General features: G+C 46.4%; 1 protein-coding gene across 3 annotated transcripts in view; it reads left to right on the top strand.

Moving 5' to 3' along the window:
• LRBA (LPS responsive beige-like anchor protein) overlaps positions 1-19,016 on the top strand; it is a 3,444,508-nt gene that overhangs the window by 1,819,717 nt on the left and 1,605,775 nt on the right. For all 3 annotated transcript variants that reach the window (XM_069631262.1, XM_069631261.1, XM_069631263.1), the window contains exon 35: positions 13,892-13,956. In XM_069631262.1, coding sequence (XP_069487363.1) covers positions 13,892-13,956 — 65 coding nt within the window. The remainder of the gene's footprint in view (positions 1-13,891; positions 13,957-19,016) is intronic.

Here is a 19,016-nt window from a genome sequence, read left to right as displayed (position 1 = left end):
CCAGTAGGCACAACAAATTCTATTTCGGAAAGCATTTGGGTAATAAATTGATCCTATTTGTACTAGGCTGAATTATACCATAGTCTCTAGTACACAGGCCATAGTAAACGGCTCTCAAAAAAGTGCAAATGCAGGTTCAAGTAATTCCATTATTACCCACCAATTCAAGGAATAAAATGAATTCCATTTGAAGGGTCAATGCATATTAAAACCAATTTCAAAACTCAATTCACATTCACAATTACAATTGCAGTTTTAGGATTCTTGGTATCATTTGAAAAAGTGCAAGTGCATCATCAAGTAATTCAAATATTCCCAATCCTTTGACAACAATCGTCATCTATTGGATACATCTCTAACTAAAGTGCCAATGCATATTAGGACCAATCTACAAGTGCGATTTATAATAAAGACACACTACATTGCAATACCAACAGTCTGATTAGAGCAACACACTTAACCCCTTAACTGCCATGGGTTTCCCCCCCAGTGCCAAGGCCTTTTTTGGTGATTTCGGTATGTCGCCATTCAATGGCTTGTAACTTTTTTGTTACATGAGATATGTTGGCCAAATGTGGCCCCTTTTTTCCCACATGTAGGCGGTTGTAACGCCACCCAGAAATCCTAGTTTGCTGTAGGGGGGGTGAGAGAAAATAACCAAAAAGGGAGAAAATGTTTTTTTTTTCAAAAAAGGGCAATAGAATGATGTACAAAGAAGTATGTGGTTTTTCCCTTGCAAGAGTTGGGAACAAATGGTTTGCTGTGCTGAATTCCCCGTTTTCCTGGCTTTCAAGAACAGGTTGAGTGGAAACGAAATTGTTTTGTTTTTTTATATGGTTATCAACCATTTTGTGAGAGGTTGTCGATTTTGGCCTTTTTTTTCCAAAAGAACATGCGTGGACAGAATGGAAGAAAAAGGTAGCAAAGCTGAAAGGGAGGACAGAAAGGCATACATTTCTGAAAAGTCAACAAAATTCCAAGTTTAGGAAGGGGTGATTGTTAGGCAGAAACCTGTGCAGTTCCCTTAGGGACCACTGCAAACAGTTTAAGACTACAGGTGTTAGCAGTAAACCCAATTGGTAGCAATCTGTACCACCCAGATTTACCTGGTAGCTGTGGCTGAGCAGTCAGACATCTCTCAAAAAGAGTTAGGCAGTATATAGAGTATACACAATAGGGCCAAAAATACAGTAGCACAAGCAAACACTGACCAGAGCTTTGGTATAGAAGTATATAATTATTTATTTAAAAACACACTTGTAAAAATACACTGGCACTAATATGTCAAGCAAGTTCAAACACAGTCACTAGAAATATATACACCTCCCTAATTAATGATTTGACAAGTCTAGGTTAAGACACCACTTATTTAGCAAAACAGAGGTGAGCGCGTAACCATAGATGGCACTCCAATAATTTGTTTAAAAAGGGAGAGAAAAGGCAGAATAGGAAAATCACATAGTACCAACACTTTTAAAGAACCACAGCAATTCAAGAAAGGCAGGGTCTACTGTAGAGCAAAAAGTTCATAGGCCAGGCCCACTCTTGGAGAGAGCAAGGCGGAATGTGCCCAAGATCACACAGTGCAAATGCACTTAAAGTCTTTGCAGGAAAGTCAAAAAGAGGTTCGATCAAGTTAGAAAGGTAATGGTCGAGAGTCAAGGATTACGCGGGACACCTTGCACAGTCTGTTGCAAGGGAGACCAGGGGGGACACAGTACCTGAAATGGTGAGAAAGCTCCAGCAGGGGCAGTTGTTCCTGGCAGCGGGTGCAAGTCGGGGCTTCGTCCAGGGGAAGAGAAGATCACAACGTGGAGGAAAGGACGTGGAGGAAAGCTGGAGGTTGTTGCACTGCCAGGGAAGAAACCAGCCGCGGAGTTTCCCGGTTAAAAGGTACTACCCTTTTATTCGCGGTAGTGGGGAAGCGTGGCTTTCCGGCCACAGGGGTGCTTGGCACGGGCAGTTCGACCACGAGACGATCCAGGAAGGTGAAAAAGGCGAACTGGTTGGTCCCACCAGCTCAAAGGGAAGACGACGCTCCTGGAAGATGATCTTCTCTGTCGTCGGGGAAAGTGGTGAGTTTCGTACAGCAGGGCTCCACCAGTGGTGTCGTCGTCGTAGATGGCTCAGCTTCTCCCCTCTTCGGATTCTTTAGGTCCTGTGGCGACTTCTGAAGTTCCAGTCCCCAAAGCCCTGCTTTTATGCAGAAAAACCCCCATTCATCAGCCTAGCTGTCAATCAAACATGCTAAGTGGTGAGCCGGGCGGCTCACCACTGGGCCAATCACACAAGAGTGCGACATGAGTTGCCAAGGCAACTCAGTCCAGGGTGCCTATTGCCTCCCCTCCCACACATCCTGTAGACCCAGACAGAGTTGGCACCACTTTTGCAGGCTTCTGTGCAGAAGCCCGCCAAAAGTGGAACAAAGGGCTCGACTTGGGTTAGGGTTTCCGAGGCGAACACTAACGCCATTTTAAAATCGAGTTCTGGCAAAAAGACCCAACCGGGGAATAAATATTAAATAAATAACCCAGCAGTATCTTTAACATTGCACCAAAAAGTGGTACATTTAAAATGAATGGGAAAATCCCATAGGAAATATTCTGGTGGCATGTTTCGTGTGGTATCCACTGCTACCAGCCAGAAACTCGACAAGGGGGGACTGGACCATGCCCCCCCTTGCAAAACAGACCCAGGAGCAATCGAATTACCCCTACCAGTACTTCCATAGTATGATGGTTTGTACTGGTTCTGTTCACAATTTAAGACTATTAAAGCCAATGGTGACTTTACATGTCCTGGGAGACCGTAGTCAGTCCCAGGGTATGGAGCCTATATTTGGGGGTTACTATGACACCCCTGTGTTACTGCACTGAGGGTGCTGTGTAACACACTTACCAAAAACACATGAAGCCCTATGGAGTAAAAGACCCCATAGCCCATAAAACACTTTACAGAGTCAAAGGACATTCTCAAATCATGCCTAAGAGTGGGAGAAAAAGAGTCTCACTCTTAGCAGCAGAAACAATTAAACCCCAAAAATCCAGCAAAGCTGCTGGGGGACTCACTAGGTTTGGGAAATTAGCCTTAACAGAGAATTCTCCCTAACAGTGATTTGTGCAGGTCAGGTAACAACTATGTAGGAAATAATTCCATAGTTTGGGGGGAAAAAGCAGGAAAATTACCGAAAAAAAAAAGGTATGTGGTGGATGTCCGGCAATGGCTTGTATGAATTTTGAGAAAAACAATGCTCTACTACATTCCTCCGACTCTTGCAGTTAGGAAACCACACATTTTTTGTAATGTTTCACAAAACAAGCAATATCACAAGCCAAAAACAGAGCCATGGTACACAGGTGTTTTATGCTTACGGCCTGAACAGACGTATTTAGCATGTATAAATAAGGAAAACAAATGTGGTGAGGAAGGGCAAGCATACTTTTTTTGAAAGAGCACAAGTAGACCTTTTGAAGCTTAGGTGACCTGTGCAGGTTACAAAAGTGTTTAGGGCCTAAAGCAGCGACTAAATGTAGGTCACATTTGGGAAATGAAAGGGTTGTGTGACAAAGAGCAGCAGCAAATGGGTCGAAACGTTATGAAAACCACGCAAACACAACAAATGTCATACCTCCCCGCGTTGCCACAGGTGTGCCGATGGATATGGTACCTCACATGTGTGGGTGCACCTACTTGGGCGCAAAGGGGAAAGCCGAAAACACGGGTAACCCCAAGTCTTTCTGCACTGCATAATTTCACGAATTCTGCTCATGCGCACACCCTACAGATTTGGGCGTAGGGTGTCCAAGCCACCAAGGAAAACAAGGAACCTCATGCATTTCCAAAAAGAGTACACCCGTGGGAATCCGCAGAGGTCTGATTTGCGCACATCGGCCCAGAATGTATTACCTAAAACCCCCGGCAAAGTCCGAAATGTGGTGAAAAAAACACAATTTCCGCACATTTCACTCTGCTCACTCACCGAAACACTCCGCCAACAACACGTGGCCTAGTTTCCCGCGTTCCCACTGGTGTCCTATCGAAAACGGTACCTCACATGTGTGAGTGCACCTACCTGGGCGCAAAGGGAAAAGGCTAACCCACTGGTAACCCCAAGCCTTTCGGCACAGCACATTTTGTTTATGTGGGCAACCACAGATTTGGGTTTAGGGTGTCGAGGCCAGCAAGGAAAATGGGGAACCCCCGGCATTACCCAAAAGAAGACACCCGTGGGAATCCAGAGGTCTGCCTTGCGCGAATCGCGCCAGAATGTATTGTCCATAATCCACTGCAAAGTCCAAACTTCGTCGAAACAACCACATTTTCAGACATTTCACTATGGCCACCCACCAGAACACGCCGCAAACACCACATATCCTACCTTCCCGCATTTCCACAGGTGTCCCGATGAAAAAGGTACCTCACATGTGGGTGCACCTACCTGGATACAAAAGGAAAAAGGCTAAACCACTTGTAACCCCCAAATAGTTTGGGGAGACAATATACAGATTTGGGTTTAGGGTATCGAAGCCAGCAAGGACAACAGGGAACACCATGCATTTCCCAAAAGAGGACAACCGTGGGAATCCACACAGGTCTCACCTGTGCAAATCTATATATATATACGCGCACACACACATGCTGAGGTCAATGAAAAGAGTAGATGCTGTGCCAGGGGAGTCCAATTGGATGTATGTTAGTCACCCAGGAGCGTCATGTTGGAGGAGGTAGAAAGTAAGGCGGGACAGAAATCGCCCCATTCAGAGAGGAACAGGGAGGAGCACCAGGAGGCCGGTTAATGGTAGCAATGGTCAGGGAGAGATAATGAACTGGCATACCAGGGTGTCAAAGGAAGAGTAGTGCTGACAGGGTAAGATGGAGGAGGAAACCCACTCCGGGAAGATTAAGGCACCCCAACTTCCAGTATAGTGAGGTTGTTTCTTGGAAATTATCTTAAAGCCATCGGGGAGGAGGGAGTCAAAAGTGGTGACTGAGCTGGTATTAAACCATGTCTCAGTAAGAGCGAGAATGTCAAGGTCAGTGTCTTCAAGAAGGAGGCAGATGTCAGCAGAGAGTTTGTTGGCTGACCGGGCGTTAAGTGGAGCCGGTCTGTGCCTTTGAAGGTTTTCTGAGGTTGAGTACAGATGCGTGGTACTTCAGTCAGAAGGGGGGATAGAGGGCGAAGTAGGGGGAGAGGCCGGAGAAGGAAGACATTTAACGAGGGATGGAAGGATCCGGTCAAAGAGGAGGAGGTTGGCCTGAGGACCATGAACCAGAATTGGGCCAGTGTGGTAGACATTATTGATGCAGCATGAGGAGAAGAAGCCCTCCAAGAGGACTTCTCACAATGTGCTACCATTAATGGGATAGGATGTGAAAGGGGCGAGAGTAGAGATGAGAAGTCCATAGGTCTGGGGGGGGGGGCAGAGAAGAGGATTTCAGTGAACATCTCTCTGGAAAATACACTGACATAGGTGTCTGTGATGGGAAGGCCAGGATTTGCACTGAGGAAGTATTTTCTTGTTGTGCATTTTCCATCCAGATTTCATGAGAGAGGGAGGATAGGTGATAGTGTAGCAGTTAAAGATTGGACAGATGGGGAGTGCCATCTCGGTGGCAGAGGAGAGATGAGAGAAGGAAGAAAGAGTGGGTAGAGGGGCTGCACTGCATAGTCGTGAGCCCTTATTTACAGGTGGCCTAGTAGATGAGGAGGGCACAATACAGAACAATAGGTGAGGTGCAATACAATGTGGTGCACATCAAGAATGCAAGATGTCAAGCACAGATACAATGCAATGCACACAAGGATGGAAGTTAAAAAGCACACCCAACTAGAATTGAATTTTCAAAAACAGAATACAATGCAATGCACACAAGGATGGAAGTTAAAAAGCACACCCAACTAGAATTGAATTTTTAAAAACGTAACACAATTCAATGATACGATATGATAGTTTATTTATATAGCGCCTATCCACAATGTGTTTCAAAGCGCTTCAAGACAAGGGAGGGAACAGGGGAAAATACAATTACATTATTACTGGCCTGGAACAAAAAGAAAGTGAAATTAACTATCGTACTCGGTCTGGCGACATTTCAGATAGTGCAAGAGCTATGATACAGATAGGAAGGAAATGGGAAACAGACAGTCGACTACTGTACTAGGCCTGACGACTTTCTGGTAGAGCCGGAATAATAGAAGAGGTGAGGGAGAGGAAAACAAGGATGGAAGATAGAAAGCACACCCACCTAGATTCGAATTTTTTACAACGGAATACAATGCAATGCACACAAGGATGGAAGTTAGAAAGAACACCCACCCATACACACAATAGTTGTGGAGTTTTTGTTAGCTGAGCAGGGTTTGCAAGTTGGCACGGTCAAGGGGTACCTAGCCTCCTTGTTAAAGAACTTTTCTGATCAGTTGTAGCCCCGTTTATGAAAGGTCTTGTTAAGGTTTGCTCTGGTCCCCTTTATTTTCCCAGCTTGCAATCTTAATCTGGTCCTTTCCTTCCTAATTGGCAGCTCTATTTGACAGTGTTTTTTGGTGCACATTACAACGGCCAGACGTGTGAACTAATTGCAGCCACTATTGTAAACTGCAGTTCTTCAGTTTTTCAATGAAAAGGTTTTGTGGAGAGCTACACCCAAATTCCTTCCTACGGTTGTGTCCGATTTCCATGTCTCCCAAAACATTGAACTGTCAGTCTGAGGAAGAGCACTTGGCTTCAATTATGTGAGAACAGCTTCCTTTCAAAGGGATGACGAATTGTTGCATTCTCACACTCGAGACTGGGCCGGGTGGTCACAAAGCAAACTATTTCCTGCTGGATTGCTCTTTCTATAGAATAATGCTATGCAAGGGTGGGAAAGGTGGTCTCCGAGTGCACTCTACTTGTGGAGTGGCTGCTGCTTTGGTCTTGCAGAGAGTGGGGCCGATCGTAGATTTCATCTAATCCAATTTCACCTACTCAGAAATCACCTTACTTTTTTTTTCTTTCAAATTGGATAGGTAAGTATGGAAATTTCAAGACATAGATGGGGGGTGTGGTAATAGCATAGGGCGAAGTGGGGGCAAGGGGATCTTTGCCCACATAAAAAAAGAATTTGAAGAAAATAAATTGATGATTTCTCCTTTAGGTGAAGTGGATTCGGTTAAATCACAGATATCCTGGTGGGACGGGGGATCCCAGTTAAAAATATTTGTCAAGCGGCCACGTGGACTTTTTTACATACCCTTTTCGAAGCATTACAGCTTGGACCTGGCCCGGGGCAAGGATGCCAGTTTTGGTAGGGCGGTGTGGCAGAGCTTTTTAGTCCAAAGCTATCAGCCCTCTGTTTTTTCAGTTACAGCTTTTAGGGACCATTACCAGTAAGTAATGTTCTTCAAAACACTGTTTCCTGGATTCTATGCATGGTCAGGATGCTCATATCGGTAGAGCAGTACTCGACATTTTCTTGATCTGATCCCTTCTATCTGGTTTTGCTATCCCCTTCTCCACGAACACTCTTGTACTGATGTGGGAGTCTAAGATATGGAGTCTGTGGGAGGTCACTGTTCCCTAGAAGAGCAAATTACTTACTTTGCTGATATTCTTTCTGATGGATGTTCCTGCCACAGAATGCTCATTGCACTTTAAGAGAGAGCTCTTATAGTTCTTTGAGGATTCCCTAAAGCAGCTGAGCATGGGGAAAAAAAAGGAAATTGAGGTCCCGGTGTGCAGTGTGAGCTATATAGATGTTGGTTCTATGTCTGGCTTAGAGGGATACCTGGTGTTGTTTTTACACTGTACCCTATATTGGAGAAAAGCTTTCTATGATCCAGGTGAAGTTGGAGGAGTATATTTAAGATGAGCCATGTGTGGATAGAACATCCTTCACAAAGAACATGATCAAATATAAGTAATTTGTTCTTTGCACTAATACTGCTATCATTCTTTACATATGTTGATTAATATTTCTGAAGTATTAACTCGCTTGAACCGGACAGCATGATCACCCACGTTATCTCTTTGTGAGCAGTTTACTGAAGGCAAAAGATAGTTCTTATTCTGCCCCCATTAGATGTGAAACTAGAATGTGTTCCTAAAGAAGTTGTTTGGATTTAGTATTCAGAAATGTATAAACTACACTATTCTCGTGCTTTGACCCTTAACGGGTATTCAAATCAATGCAATACAGAATGTTTCCTACTCTGTGTGCCCCCTTCAATGGTAGCCACTCCAGAATTTGAATAATTTGGTGGAATGCTGAGTTGTTTACATGTGTTGCTGTGTTGTCGGGGCAGCAGCCGTTATTATTTTATTTCAAGGTGCACCATAAAAGCCTGCTTGATAATGTATATTGACAGCAGATGAGGACCGCCAGGCTCATTCGGTTGGTCAAGGTCCATGTCTGCCCCGCCTTATACTCGGTCTGCTGCTCCAACTTGCCTTTCATATGTTTTATTTTCGAGAATGACCCAAGCCTTTCTCTTTGGAATGTACAAGAAGATATTACCATTTAATCTGGTAGGGTCATTAAATAGGGTCCTTGTGATATGTGAACAAATAGTGCAAACAACCAAAGGAATTGTCAGTTGGACCTTACCTTGACCAGCTGGGTCGAATAGAGCTCTGTCCATATTTTTTGGTTTTTCTCTGAAGAGTTCCTGTAGATGAATCACATTTCTATTGTTCGTTTTTCCTTTTTCTCAACTTCCACTCTTTTTATGTTTTGAATCTTACAACTTTTTGTGTCTTTTTACACTTTCACTCTATCCCTCTTGACCTCATAAATGCCTTAGCTGCACATTAATAGGAGGAATCCAGACTTTATAAATATGGCCTTCGGGCTGACCCCTTTAGCTGTCTCAGGTGTGGCTTCCACTTAACAAATGAACCCCTGTGGTTATTAAAATCACCCAGCTCCCCAATGCTAATTTTTATTTTTTATTTTTAATTTTTACCAGAGTTGCGCTCGACCCCTCCCCTGACTCGTGTGTTTCAGGGAAGTCATGCGATCAGAAGTTGCTGAAAGTAAACATGTTTCGGGCGGTGAATTGATGTTGCTAATATTTTTTGGAGCGCACCCTCCTCTGACGAGGTCATTATACCGAAGTATGTAGTAGCGTGTGCACTGTCTGCAGGAAGGGTTAATCATTTAAGTACAGCTTCGTATGAATTTATTAATGGACTGCTGTATCTTTCCAGCGCTTCCACCTCTGAGTGCTGAAATGCGTGCTGCATGATTTCATTGCATTAGTAGCTGGAACTCGTCTGAGGCTTTTAACGTGTTCCTCCACCAGGACCTCGGGATGTGCAGATAACCAAGACCTTTTATGTACTCTGCATATAGCAACCTTTCTCAATTGTTGAAGAGGGCTTGCCCGGTGCGATGAAATATTGAATTGATCATGAAAGACAATGGCCATTATGGGGTTTTCTTTCACAAGTATTAACTCCCTCTCGTTGGCATTCAGCTGTGTTTGTGAAATTGTTTAGACTAACGCCTTCTCTGCTAATTGTATGTGAAGTGCAGTGAAATACCAGAGACTATAGTGATGAATGATTACGATTGGCATCCGCCTTCTTCACCAATTAGGCTTTTAGGCACGTTAGTGGGTCCCATCAAAAGTGAACGCCATTAATGCGAAGCAAACGTTGTGGTTTCTGTCTTTTAAAAAAGGAACTAGTCATGACACTTGCTCATTGAGTGCTGGTATGTATTGTAGGGGTGAAGGGTAGACCTACTCAGAACGTTTAGCAATCGTAACAATGTGATGTACTGTTCTTGCTCGCAAGCCCTGTAAACTGTAATTGCATTGGTCAAGTAAAATTACTATCTTGTGCTTGATTTAGATAAAATCACAGATTCGTTTGTTTTAATTGGCTGATTTGAATATGGTGCACGTGGACTATTTTTCCGTGCATACTGTCTATGCTAAATGTGTAGATAAGTGATCTATGAATGATTTTGCGAAGTGTAATGTGTGAGAAATTTGCTCACCTAAAGCAAATCGTTCTATTACTTTGTCATACAGACTTCTTAATCCATGCTCAATGGTGAGGTAGATTGAATCACACCTTCTAATGGATTGTGTCCTCCCACGTTTTCCTCAACTTTGATATATCCGATATCCTGCTAGCAGGTTCGAAAACCTTTCACAGCGGAGGGCGCAGTGCATCTTCCATCCTGCTCACAACCATGACATCGACACAGGTATAAATAGCACGCACCGGGCCCGTTGCCTGAGTTCAGTTTTTCTGCATGCACAGCACGCTTCGAACGGTTCAGAATCACCTCAGTGATTTTTCAACTGCGTTTTTGGCCTAATCTTTGAAAAATGTCTACTTCTGAAGTCTGGGTTTAAAATGTGTACTGACTGCGGGTCGACTGTCTATCACTGAATTGTACCGTTATATGCCTTTGGGGTCTCCGAACTGGCCACAAGGTTGATGATTGTGGCATATGTCAGTCAATGACCATTAAGGCCTTGAAGCAAAGGAAGGGGAAGCTCGCCCTGGGTAGTCCCCCATTGAAATCTCCTTCTACTACACCATCCAAGAAAAGGCAGTCTGACGAGAGAAGCTCAAGAGATATTTCAGCTCAGCGGGAGAAGAAGCGATCGAAGCATTCGAAGCGCTCTCGGTCGAGAAGTGGTGCTTGGCACTTATAATCATCATCGGCCTCCCATAAGAAGTCAAAGATGAGGCATCATCGATCTCCCTCATCTTCTTAGGACTCCTCACCCGATGGAAAATAGGTACTTTTCGATAAAGGGTATCTTAGATGGATTTAGACCTAAGTGTTTTTCGATGTCACTGCCTTGTCTAAGTCGGGCATTTATATAGTATTCATATTTGCAGTGGTGTTTAGGGTCAGGCATTTGGCATGACTAGGGGCAGCTCAATTCCCAGACACAGTCTACTTTTATCGGACCATCACTGATGATCACCATACAAGCCCACGCCACTGGTCTTCATTCTGGAGTCTTGGGAGGAGGTCTGCACAGCCTAAGCATTACACTTCAGAGTAGCCATAACGGTTGGCGTTGCCAATGCTCGTTTTTAATACAGGAATATGTGCTGGAGGTCATACTCTATTCAATAAATAAATGGCAGGAAGGGGAAAAGAAACACATTTTTCAAATGTTTATTATTCGTTCTTGTTTTCTTTTCTTTTTGGTCACATCACATGCCCCTTTTTGGTCCAATTGGGAAAATACGAACTTGATGTTCATTAGGTGGTTTGGTTGATTACAAACAGCTCAAACGTTGTCCAGATATATTATTGTTTTGGTGTAGTGATCAAGCAGTATCTCCGAATTTCAGTGCACATTAACAGAGGGGTACTAGAAATCACAGAGGAGCCTGTAGTGAGGTGACAATCTTAGCTTTGAGCAAATGGTGACAAGCATTTAGAACAAAATCTGATCTATATAGAAGGCAGAATAAATGGGTTTTGACGTCTGCAAGTCTAGAATTGAAATTGTTGAATATTCACAGTAATACGTGCTATTGTGTTAAAGAACAGTGGGGCTCTTTATTTTCTTATAATTAAAAGCTGGGGTTCTCTCTTGTTTCTCTGCAAATTTAAAATGTTGTTTTTGTGATAAGATTTGATTAATGCTTGATATTACAGAAGACTGGTGTAGTGTGTATTGGATGTGTGATCTGGGTTCGCCCTCACTAGGTTTCTTCGCAGTGTTCGATTACCATAAAAGCTGCCCTCCAGACATCTTTGCCATTTTCTTGTGTTACCAATTTAACTCTGGTGTACAGCCTTTGAGAATTCTTTTTTATGTAAGATTGTTTTATTGCTATATCGAAGCAGGAGACCACTAAGGGTAATAGCCCCCTGAATGCAACAAGAAAAAAAAGTAGCATCTCTATATGTCACAGATGGCCTTTATTACTTACAAGAGTCAGCAGGTAGTTTGGGGGTTTTATTGAAAGTCGCAGCAAAAGTATGTTGGCTGGTTTGAGGGTGTACATCAGTCAGTCTGTGAACCGGAAGATGGTTTACGAAAGTGCCTTTCTGGACAACAGGTCTGGCAAGTGCAGCTAGCTCCCCCCCTCTTGCCTCCAGTGGGATTCCTGCCCTAGCCCAGATGTTTGTATCCCTGGTTAGGACTACTGACCGGTAACCCCTACTGTCTACCAAGGCCTTCAACTGAATATGTGTCCCCTCAGTGCATCCACTGAAATCCCTGCAGCCCTCATCGGGAGCGACAGCCATTAAACTGTGTCCCTCTCTGACCTGCCACACCTGCTTTATCGGCAAGCTACTGGATATACAGTGAGAAAAACGTCTTTACGGAGCTCGATGGCAGGAAGAATTTGTCAGTCGGCACCTTTCAAACACTACCTCAGGAGATGATGAAGTGCACCGGGAAGGCGAATTGGCTGGTACTGTCTGGGCAATACAGGAGCGGGTGTCTACACTTGAGCATACAGTGTAGGCAGGAAGGGCTGGAATGGACAGCTACATAGTGGAATTCCAATGTGGCTGGAAAAGAGGTAAAGAGTTATCGGTACCCCAGACTTGCCCAGAGCCCTCACCACTGCATAGGGGCTGAAGCTCGTCCACAGACCCCAAACCTCAGCCAGGCGGATGGTCCAGTGGGTGGCCAACACTTGGAGGAGCTCTGGCGAAGAGCAGGAGGATTTAACGTACAACATGCAAACTTTGTTGTGAATATCAGTGGGAACGAATCACAAAGACACTGGGATCACGGCAGCAGATGAGACATTATTGACAAATGATGTTGCGAGGCGAAGGATATGGGAACTGAGGCAGAATTTGTAGATGGAGGTTTACACAGGTGTGCTGTGTCTTCTGATTGTCAACTTTTGCGGTGTCTCAACTGAGCTGATTCCTGAGACTGCGTTGATGAGGTCTCCTGCCACAAGCTTGGTAAACCAATCTACTTTCCTGAGATTCTGCTTCAGTTTTCCCCTTTCCAGCAGCTGTTGTATGAATTTGAAAGGTCAGTGCTTTAAGGATTGGCTCCCTTTTCTGGAGTTTACCGATTTTGCAGCGATCTTGGAGTCCAGTCAGCTCTGTCCCACCCTCCATCCGACATCCTCTTGCACCCCAAAGATTTCTTTTGAAACTAGGGGACATGAAATACAAAGCTGAAGAGTACAAAAAGAAAAAATGGTAAGTCTAACTTTTTGTTGACAAACTAGGTGATAAACATTTTTTTATTTGTATTAAAATGCCACAGTACAAATACGTAGGAAATCAATTTCAGAGTCAGGAGCTCCATAATGACGTGCAGATCTGATATGATTTGGCTGGTGCCTGAGGGTGGAACATCAGAGATTATGTTTAAACTCCTTTAATGGGGCGCGTAATTTTGTAGTAAACAGGTACGTTCGCGTCAGGGTGGTCTTCATAGGCTTTGTGTTTTGAATAATTTGCAAATCCAGTCGGTTTAATTTTGGGCCTCACTTTATATTGCCAATTCGATTTGAGAAAAGCATATTTGATAAAAAAGTAAAAGATATTAGATTATTTGCAAGAGTACCCTAAAAAAAAGCTACATTTTAGAATATGCATGCAAACCATATAAGCTACAGGTGGGCAATGTTTGTGGAGTCTTAATTTCCTGCTGACGCTAGTGGTTTCCCTTGTTTTGATACATATTCCAGAAGCATACTGGCACAAATTGATTATGCACAAACTTTCTGTAGAATGCCACACCCCATGCTTCGAAATCTTACAATCCTTTCGACCCATGTCCTCACAAAGGTTTCAGGGGAAGGCGCTGTTGATGATTTTCCAGTGTTAGACTCATAGTCATGTTTTAAAATCTTATAATACTAAACAAAAATGATGTATGTATTGGTTTTACTTAATTTCATTTGGTTTTTAAGATTTTTCATCAGATTTCCCCTCTTCCTTCCAGGAATGGCAGAACTCAATTCAGAAGAATGCCGGACTTGCTTTCATTGAACTGGTCAATGAAGGAAGGTAGTTTAATTTTGGTTGTCTTTTGGCTTTGCCTGTAACGTAGTATAGCGAGTGTGATTAATATTCGATTTAATGATAGATGTCTATTCCAATCCTGTATCTTAACAATTGAAACCATAACCATCTCAATTATGTGCATGACTTTATTTGGGCCATGACCTTGAGCGGAAAAGTGAGGATATTAATAGCTAAGGCTTTTCAATACTGTACTAAACATCCTGAGAATCCGGATACACTCTTTAAGCACCTCCAGGTGATGAGTCACTTGTCTGCAAGACCAGAATGAGAGTCAGCCTCCCTCATTACCCATTGTCATACCACTAGTATCTGCCAAAAGGCATCTTTCTCGCATCAGCAAAGGGAGAGGTGACTTTGACCAGCCCGCAATCTAGACCTAGCACTACTTTCCTCCCTAGATCCATAAGATATTCCTGTCATGTCCACAGTCTACCACCCTAACTTCAGCCTTCTTAATTCTTGGTTTAGAGTACTTAATTACCCCACCCTTGCAAGGGGATGGCGGATGTTGGCGCCTGCAGGTTTATTTTTAACCTAAAATATCTTTCTAGCCTACCAGAGCCCATTACCCCCCCTCCCTGAAAAATGTTGTTGGGGCTAAGGACACCTGGAGCCCGAGTAAATGATTGCCTGATGATTCTCTGCTGCTGCATGAGGAAATGGATGGGTTTCTTGAAGGACTCTTGGGGAGGATTAGTCATCACCACTTTTACTTAAATGGCAGTTGAAGCGTGTATGAGCAGAGTTTCTTTTTGGGGATTCTGCTGTCCCATGTTATGGCACCACTTTGACTTTTTTGTTGCTTTTTCCGGTTTGATTTTCTGGGCCTTTTTACTTTATTTTTGTGGTGAGAGGTACCTTTACCGAAATAACCCTGCAATCCTTTTTTATGTGCTGCCCGATGGTGGCCTATTTGACGACTACGACAGGGGTGCTTTTAAGCACCTCATTTGGCCTTGGTTGATTTTATCATCCCACACTAATGTTGTGGACTAGGCTCGGGCAGCTTTGGTTTAGTTTTGGCTTCACCAGGAGAGTAATCACTTTTACTGAATTAGTAGCCTAATATATCAATAATGTGGTTACTAATGTATTTTTCTAAGTCCTACTCTCAGCCATTTTGTTTCTCAGCATTAACTTTGTCCTGGGAAACAACAAGGCAGGCCTAGAATGGCTGTTGTATTAACATAGACCCACATTGAGCCCATCCTTGCAACTGTATGACTGGTTTAGACTGGTCCCAGACATGCCAATACACAAATAGTGTGGGCTATCCTCAGTGTTAGTCAGGTTTTGGGGCCAACCTGATTGTCTGGCTGCCACAACCTTTGAGTTCCCTTTGTGTGATGGTAGGCTTGGACTAGACTAGTGATTGGATATTTCGAGGGGATTGGGACCTCCGACGTATTCCATATCTATGACATGTAATCACCACAGCTGTGCTGCTTCGGAAACTTTTTTCGGCTCCTGCGTCGATGCGCCGTCGTCGAGGACCTGGTCCGACGTCATCCGATGTGATAAGTAGGACGCACGACGCCCGTAGCCTCAGTTCCGTTTTTTTCCGCGAACGTGTTGCTTCGTGAATCTTGGTTAACGCCTCGACTCTTTGGAGTTCTGTTCTTCTCGGTTCTTCGAACCTGTTCGTTTTTGTGGAAATCCTTTGTGTGAAGATGTCTTCTACTTCTTGAAGCTCGGACACGGGGTCGAAGACGAAGTGCGGGGAGTGTGGGTCCAAGATGTTGGTGACGGACTCGCACGACGCCTGCCTCTGGTGTCTCGGGGAGGCCCCCGACACGGATGACTGTATCGACTGCTAGTCGCTCACGTCCAAAGCCTTACGCGAACGTAAGAAGAAGTTGTCGGTAGGTCGGGTGTCCAAGCCCCGGAAGTCGAAGTCTGCGGGGCTTTCGACGGATGATTTGCGGGGTGACTCTCCGCGTCATCGTCGGAAGTCTCGTGGGTCTCCTTCTAGGAGTCGGTCTCGCCACTCCTCGGCCTCTTCGAGGCATTCTCGGAAGCGCCGACACCGGTCGTCTTCCAGGTCCTCTTCGGAGTACTCTGCCCGGCACGTCGCTTACCCCACCAGCCGTGCGACGCCAGAGGAATGGGCTTCCTTCGGGAAGAAAATGCTGGTGATTCTTGAGTCGCACGGTACTAAGCCGTCCGCGCCCCCGAGTGGGGTCGGTCGTGAGAGGTCGAGAGACACCGCTCGCAAGAGTGGTCGGCACGAGTCACGGGAGAGGTCCCGTTCGGACAAGGAGACTCGTTCTCGACGTACCCGTTCCAGGTCCCGGTCCTCGACGCGTTTGAGACCGTGCGCACCTGTGAGGTCTTCGAGGAAGACATCGACGTCTGAGGCGTTGAGGGCGTCGACAGGCTTTCTCGAGGCTCCGGCCCCGAGGAAGTCGTCGAAGCCGTCGACGCTCAGGACGTCGAAGGACACGCTCGGGGCTCCGGCTCCGGCTTCAAGGGCTGTGTCGACACCGCCGATGCTGGCGGCGCTGCATCTGACGTCGACGCCGATTTCCTCGACGCCAATCCTCTCGGCGCCGATGCCTGTTCTCTCGACGCCGGTGCCGATTCGCTCGACGCCTTTCGTGTCGGAGGTACCCCATGGCACGGGGGAACCCCCAAGGAAGGCTCTGGTTAAGAGCAAGCACTCTCGGGTGCCTTCTTTTCGCCACCTGGAATATATTTCAGAGGCGGATGAGGATTCTGATGGCCTGGTTCCTAGTCAGGTTCCAGATGAAATTGTCTCAGGCCATAGTCAGTTTGACGATTTGAGACAGTCACTGCATGATGCCAGTGGACTGGACACCTCTCCGGAGGTGGAGTTTTGTAGGCCTGAGCCTAGCTCTCATGCCGATTCCTCGTACCGGCGCCTTATGGCTCGGAAATCTGAGTACTTGGGATGGTCTGCTCCCCCAGGGGAGTTTGTGCAGGATGATCTAACGGACATCCTTGATGTTGGTACCCCAACTGACCCGGTACTGCCGTTCCATATGGCTTTACAGAGAAGGGTGGCGGAGGCTTGGACTGCTCCGGAGAGTCTCCCGGCGGTGGGCAGATCCTTGTTGTGAAAATACCGTCCAGCCAGTAGCGACCCCTGCTACTTGAACAGACACCCCACTCCGGAGAGTTTGGTGGTGCAGGCGGCCACGGCCCCGGCAAAGCAGGCGTCGTACCCTACCATCCCTCCTGATAGGGACGACAAAGGTTTTGATGGCTGGGCGAAGAAAGTGTTTTCTTCTGGTGGTATGGCGCTTCAGGCGGCCAACTCCATTTGTGCCTTGTCTCGTTTCACACACACTCTGTGGAACTGTGTTGCGTTAGCGGCTGATCATATTCCCGAAGGGGACAAACGGGATGGTTTCCTTGCTATGGTCCAGGATGATAAGGATGCCATGTGTGAGTCCGTTCAGTCGGGTTTGGACTTAGCTGAATGCGTCAGTAGGTCCATGGCGGCGAGCACCGTGATACGCAGGTTTGCGTGGTTGCGGAAGTCGGGGTTTGCTCCTGATGTGCAGTCCCGGCTCCTCAACATGCCCTTTGATGGTGAACACCTTTTTGGCAGCAAGGCTGACGAGAGCCTTGAGAGGTTGCAGACCTCAAAAGCTGCAGCGAAGTCGTTGGGCGCTGCAGTTCGCCAACCTCCGCCTTTTCGTCCTAGGGGGCAGCAGTGGAGGGGTGGTTCCTTTCGCTATTACTCGTCCTTCAGTAAAGAGAGAGGAGCTGGCAGTCAAAGAGGCCAACGCAGGGGTACCAGAGGTGGACGACAGGGTACCCGTGGTGCCAAGGCCGCTCGGGCAGTTGCCTCTTTGCCCTCAGGTAACGCCGCAGCCGCTCCCACTCAGTCATGAGGCCATGTCCCATGGTTCGCCGGTTGGGGGAAGGCTGGCGCAGCATCTTGTAGAGTGGCAAGCCATTACTTCAGATGTGTGGGTTCTGGAGATCATAACCCACGGCTACTGTCTTCCCTTTCGGAACAGGCCTCGCGACAATCCACCGGGGAACCTCTCTTTGCAGAGTCCGGATCTGCTCCTTGCGCAGGAAATTCAAGCCCTGCTGGAGAAAGGCGCCATAGAACTGGTGCCTGTAGCGGAGAGGAACAAGGGATGGTATTCCCCTTATTTTTTGATTTCGAAGAAAGACGGGGGATTGAGACCCATCATGGACTTGAACGGTTTGAACAAACTCCTCAGGAAGGACAAGTTCAAGATGGTCACTCTCTCTCAAGTCCTCCAGGCCCTTCAGCTTCAGGACTGGTTGGTGTCACTCGACCTCAAGGATGCTTACTTCCATGTGCCGATCCATCCCAAGCACAAGAAGTACCTGAGGTTCGCAGTTGGCGACTCGCACTTTCAGTTTCGGGTCCTGCCGTTCCGATTGACCTCTGCCCGAGGGTGTTCACCAAGCTCATGGTGGTGGTGGCAGCGCATCTCAGGCAAGGGGGGGGATTCACGTCTACCCCTACCTGGACGATTGGTTGATCAGGGGGAGCTCTCCCGAGCAAGTCCTGGATCATCTGTCCGTCACCTGCCACTCCCTTCACAGGCTGGGCTTCTCCCTCAATTTAAAGAAGTCCCATTTGACGCCAAAACCGCGGCTCCAGTACATCGGAGCTGTGCTCGACACTTCCCTGAGGCAGTGTTTTCCTCCCCAGGTGAGGGCTCTTCACATTCAGCAGGTGGTGCACAAGTTTCAGCATGCCCAGACGCTCCCAGCGTTCGAGTTCTTGAGGTTACTCGGCCTCATGGCATCCTGCATTCTTCTGGTGCCAGAGGCTCGCCTGCGGATGAGATCTTTGCAGTGGGCACTCAAGACGCAATGGTCGCAGTCCTCCGGCAGGATGTCGGACCCGGTTCAGGTGCCGCCCTCGGTCGCCCGGGACCTTCTGTGGTGGGCCATCGAAGGCAACTTGATGAAGGGGGCTCCATTTTGGCTTCCCTGGCCGGAGGTGACGATCGTGACTGATGCATCCCTCACGGGATGGGGAGCTCATGCCAACGGGCTGACAGTCAGCGGTCGTTGGTCTCCGTCCA

This window comes from Ambystoma mexicanum, chromosome 6q (genome assembly GCF_040938575.1).
Source record: "Ambystoma mexicanum isolate Mex_15411 chromosome 6q, UKY_AmexF1_1, whole genome shotgun sequence".
Classification (NCBI taxonomy): Eukaryota; Metazoa; Chordata; class Amphibia; order Caudata; family Ambystomatidae; genus Ambystoma; species Ambystoma mexicanum.
Note: the sequence above shows the minus strand (reverse complement) of the source record. Positions and strands in the feature narration are given on the sequence as shown.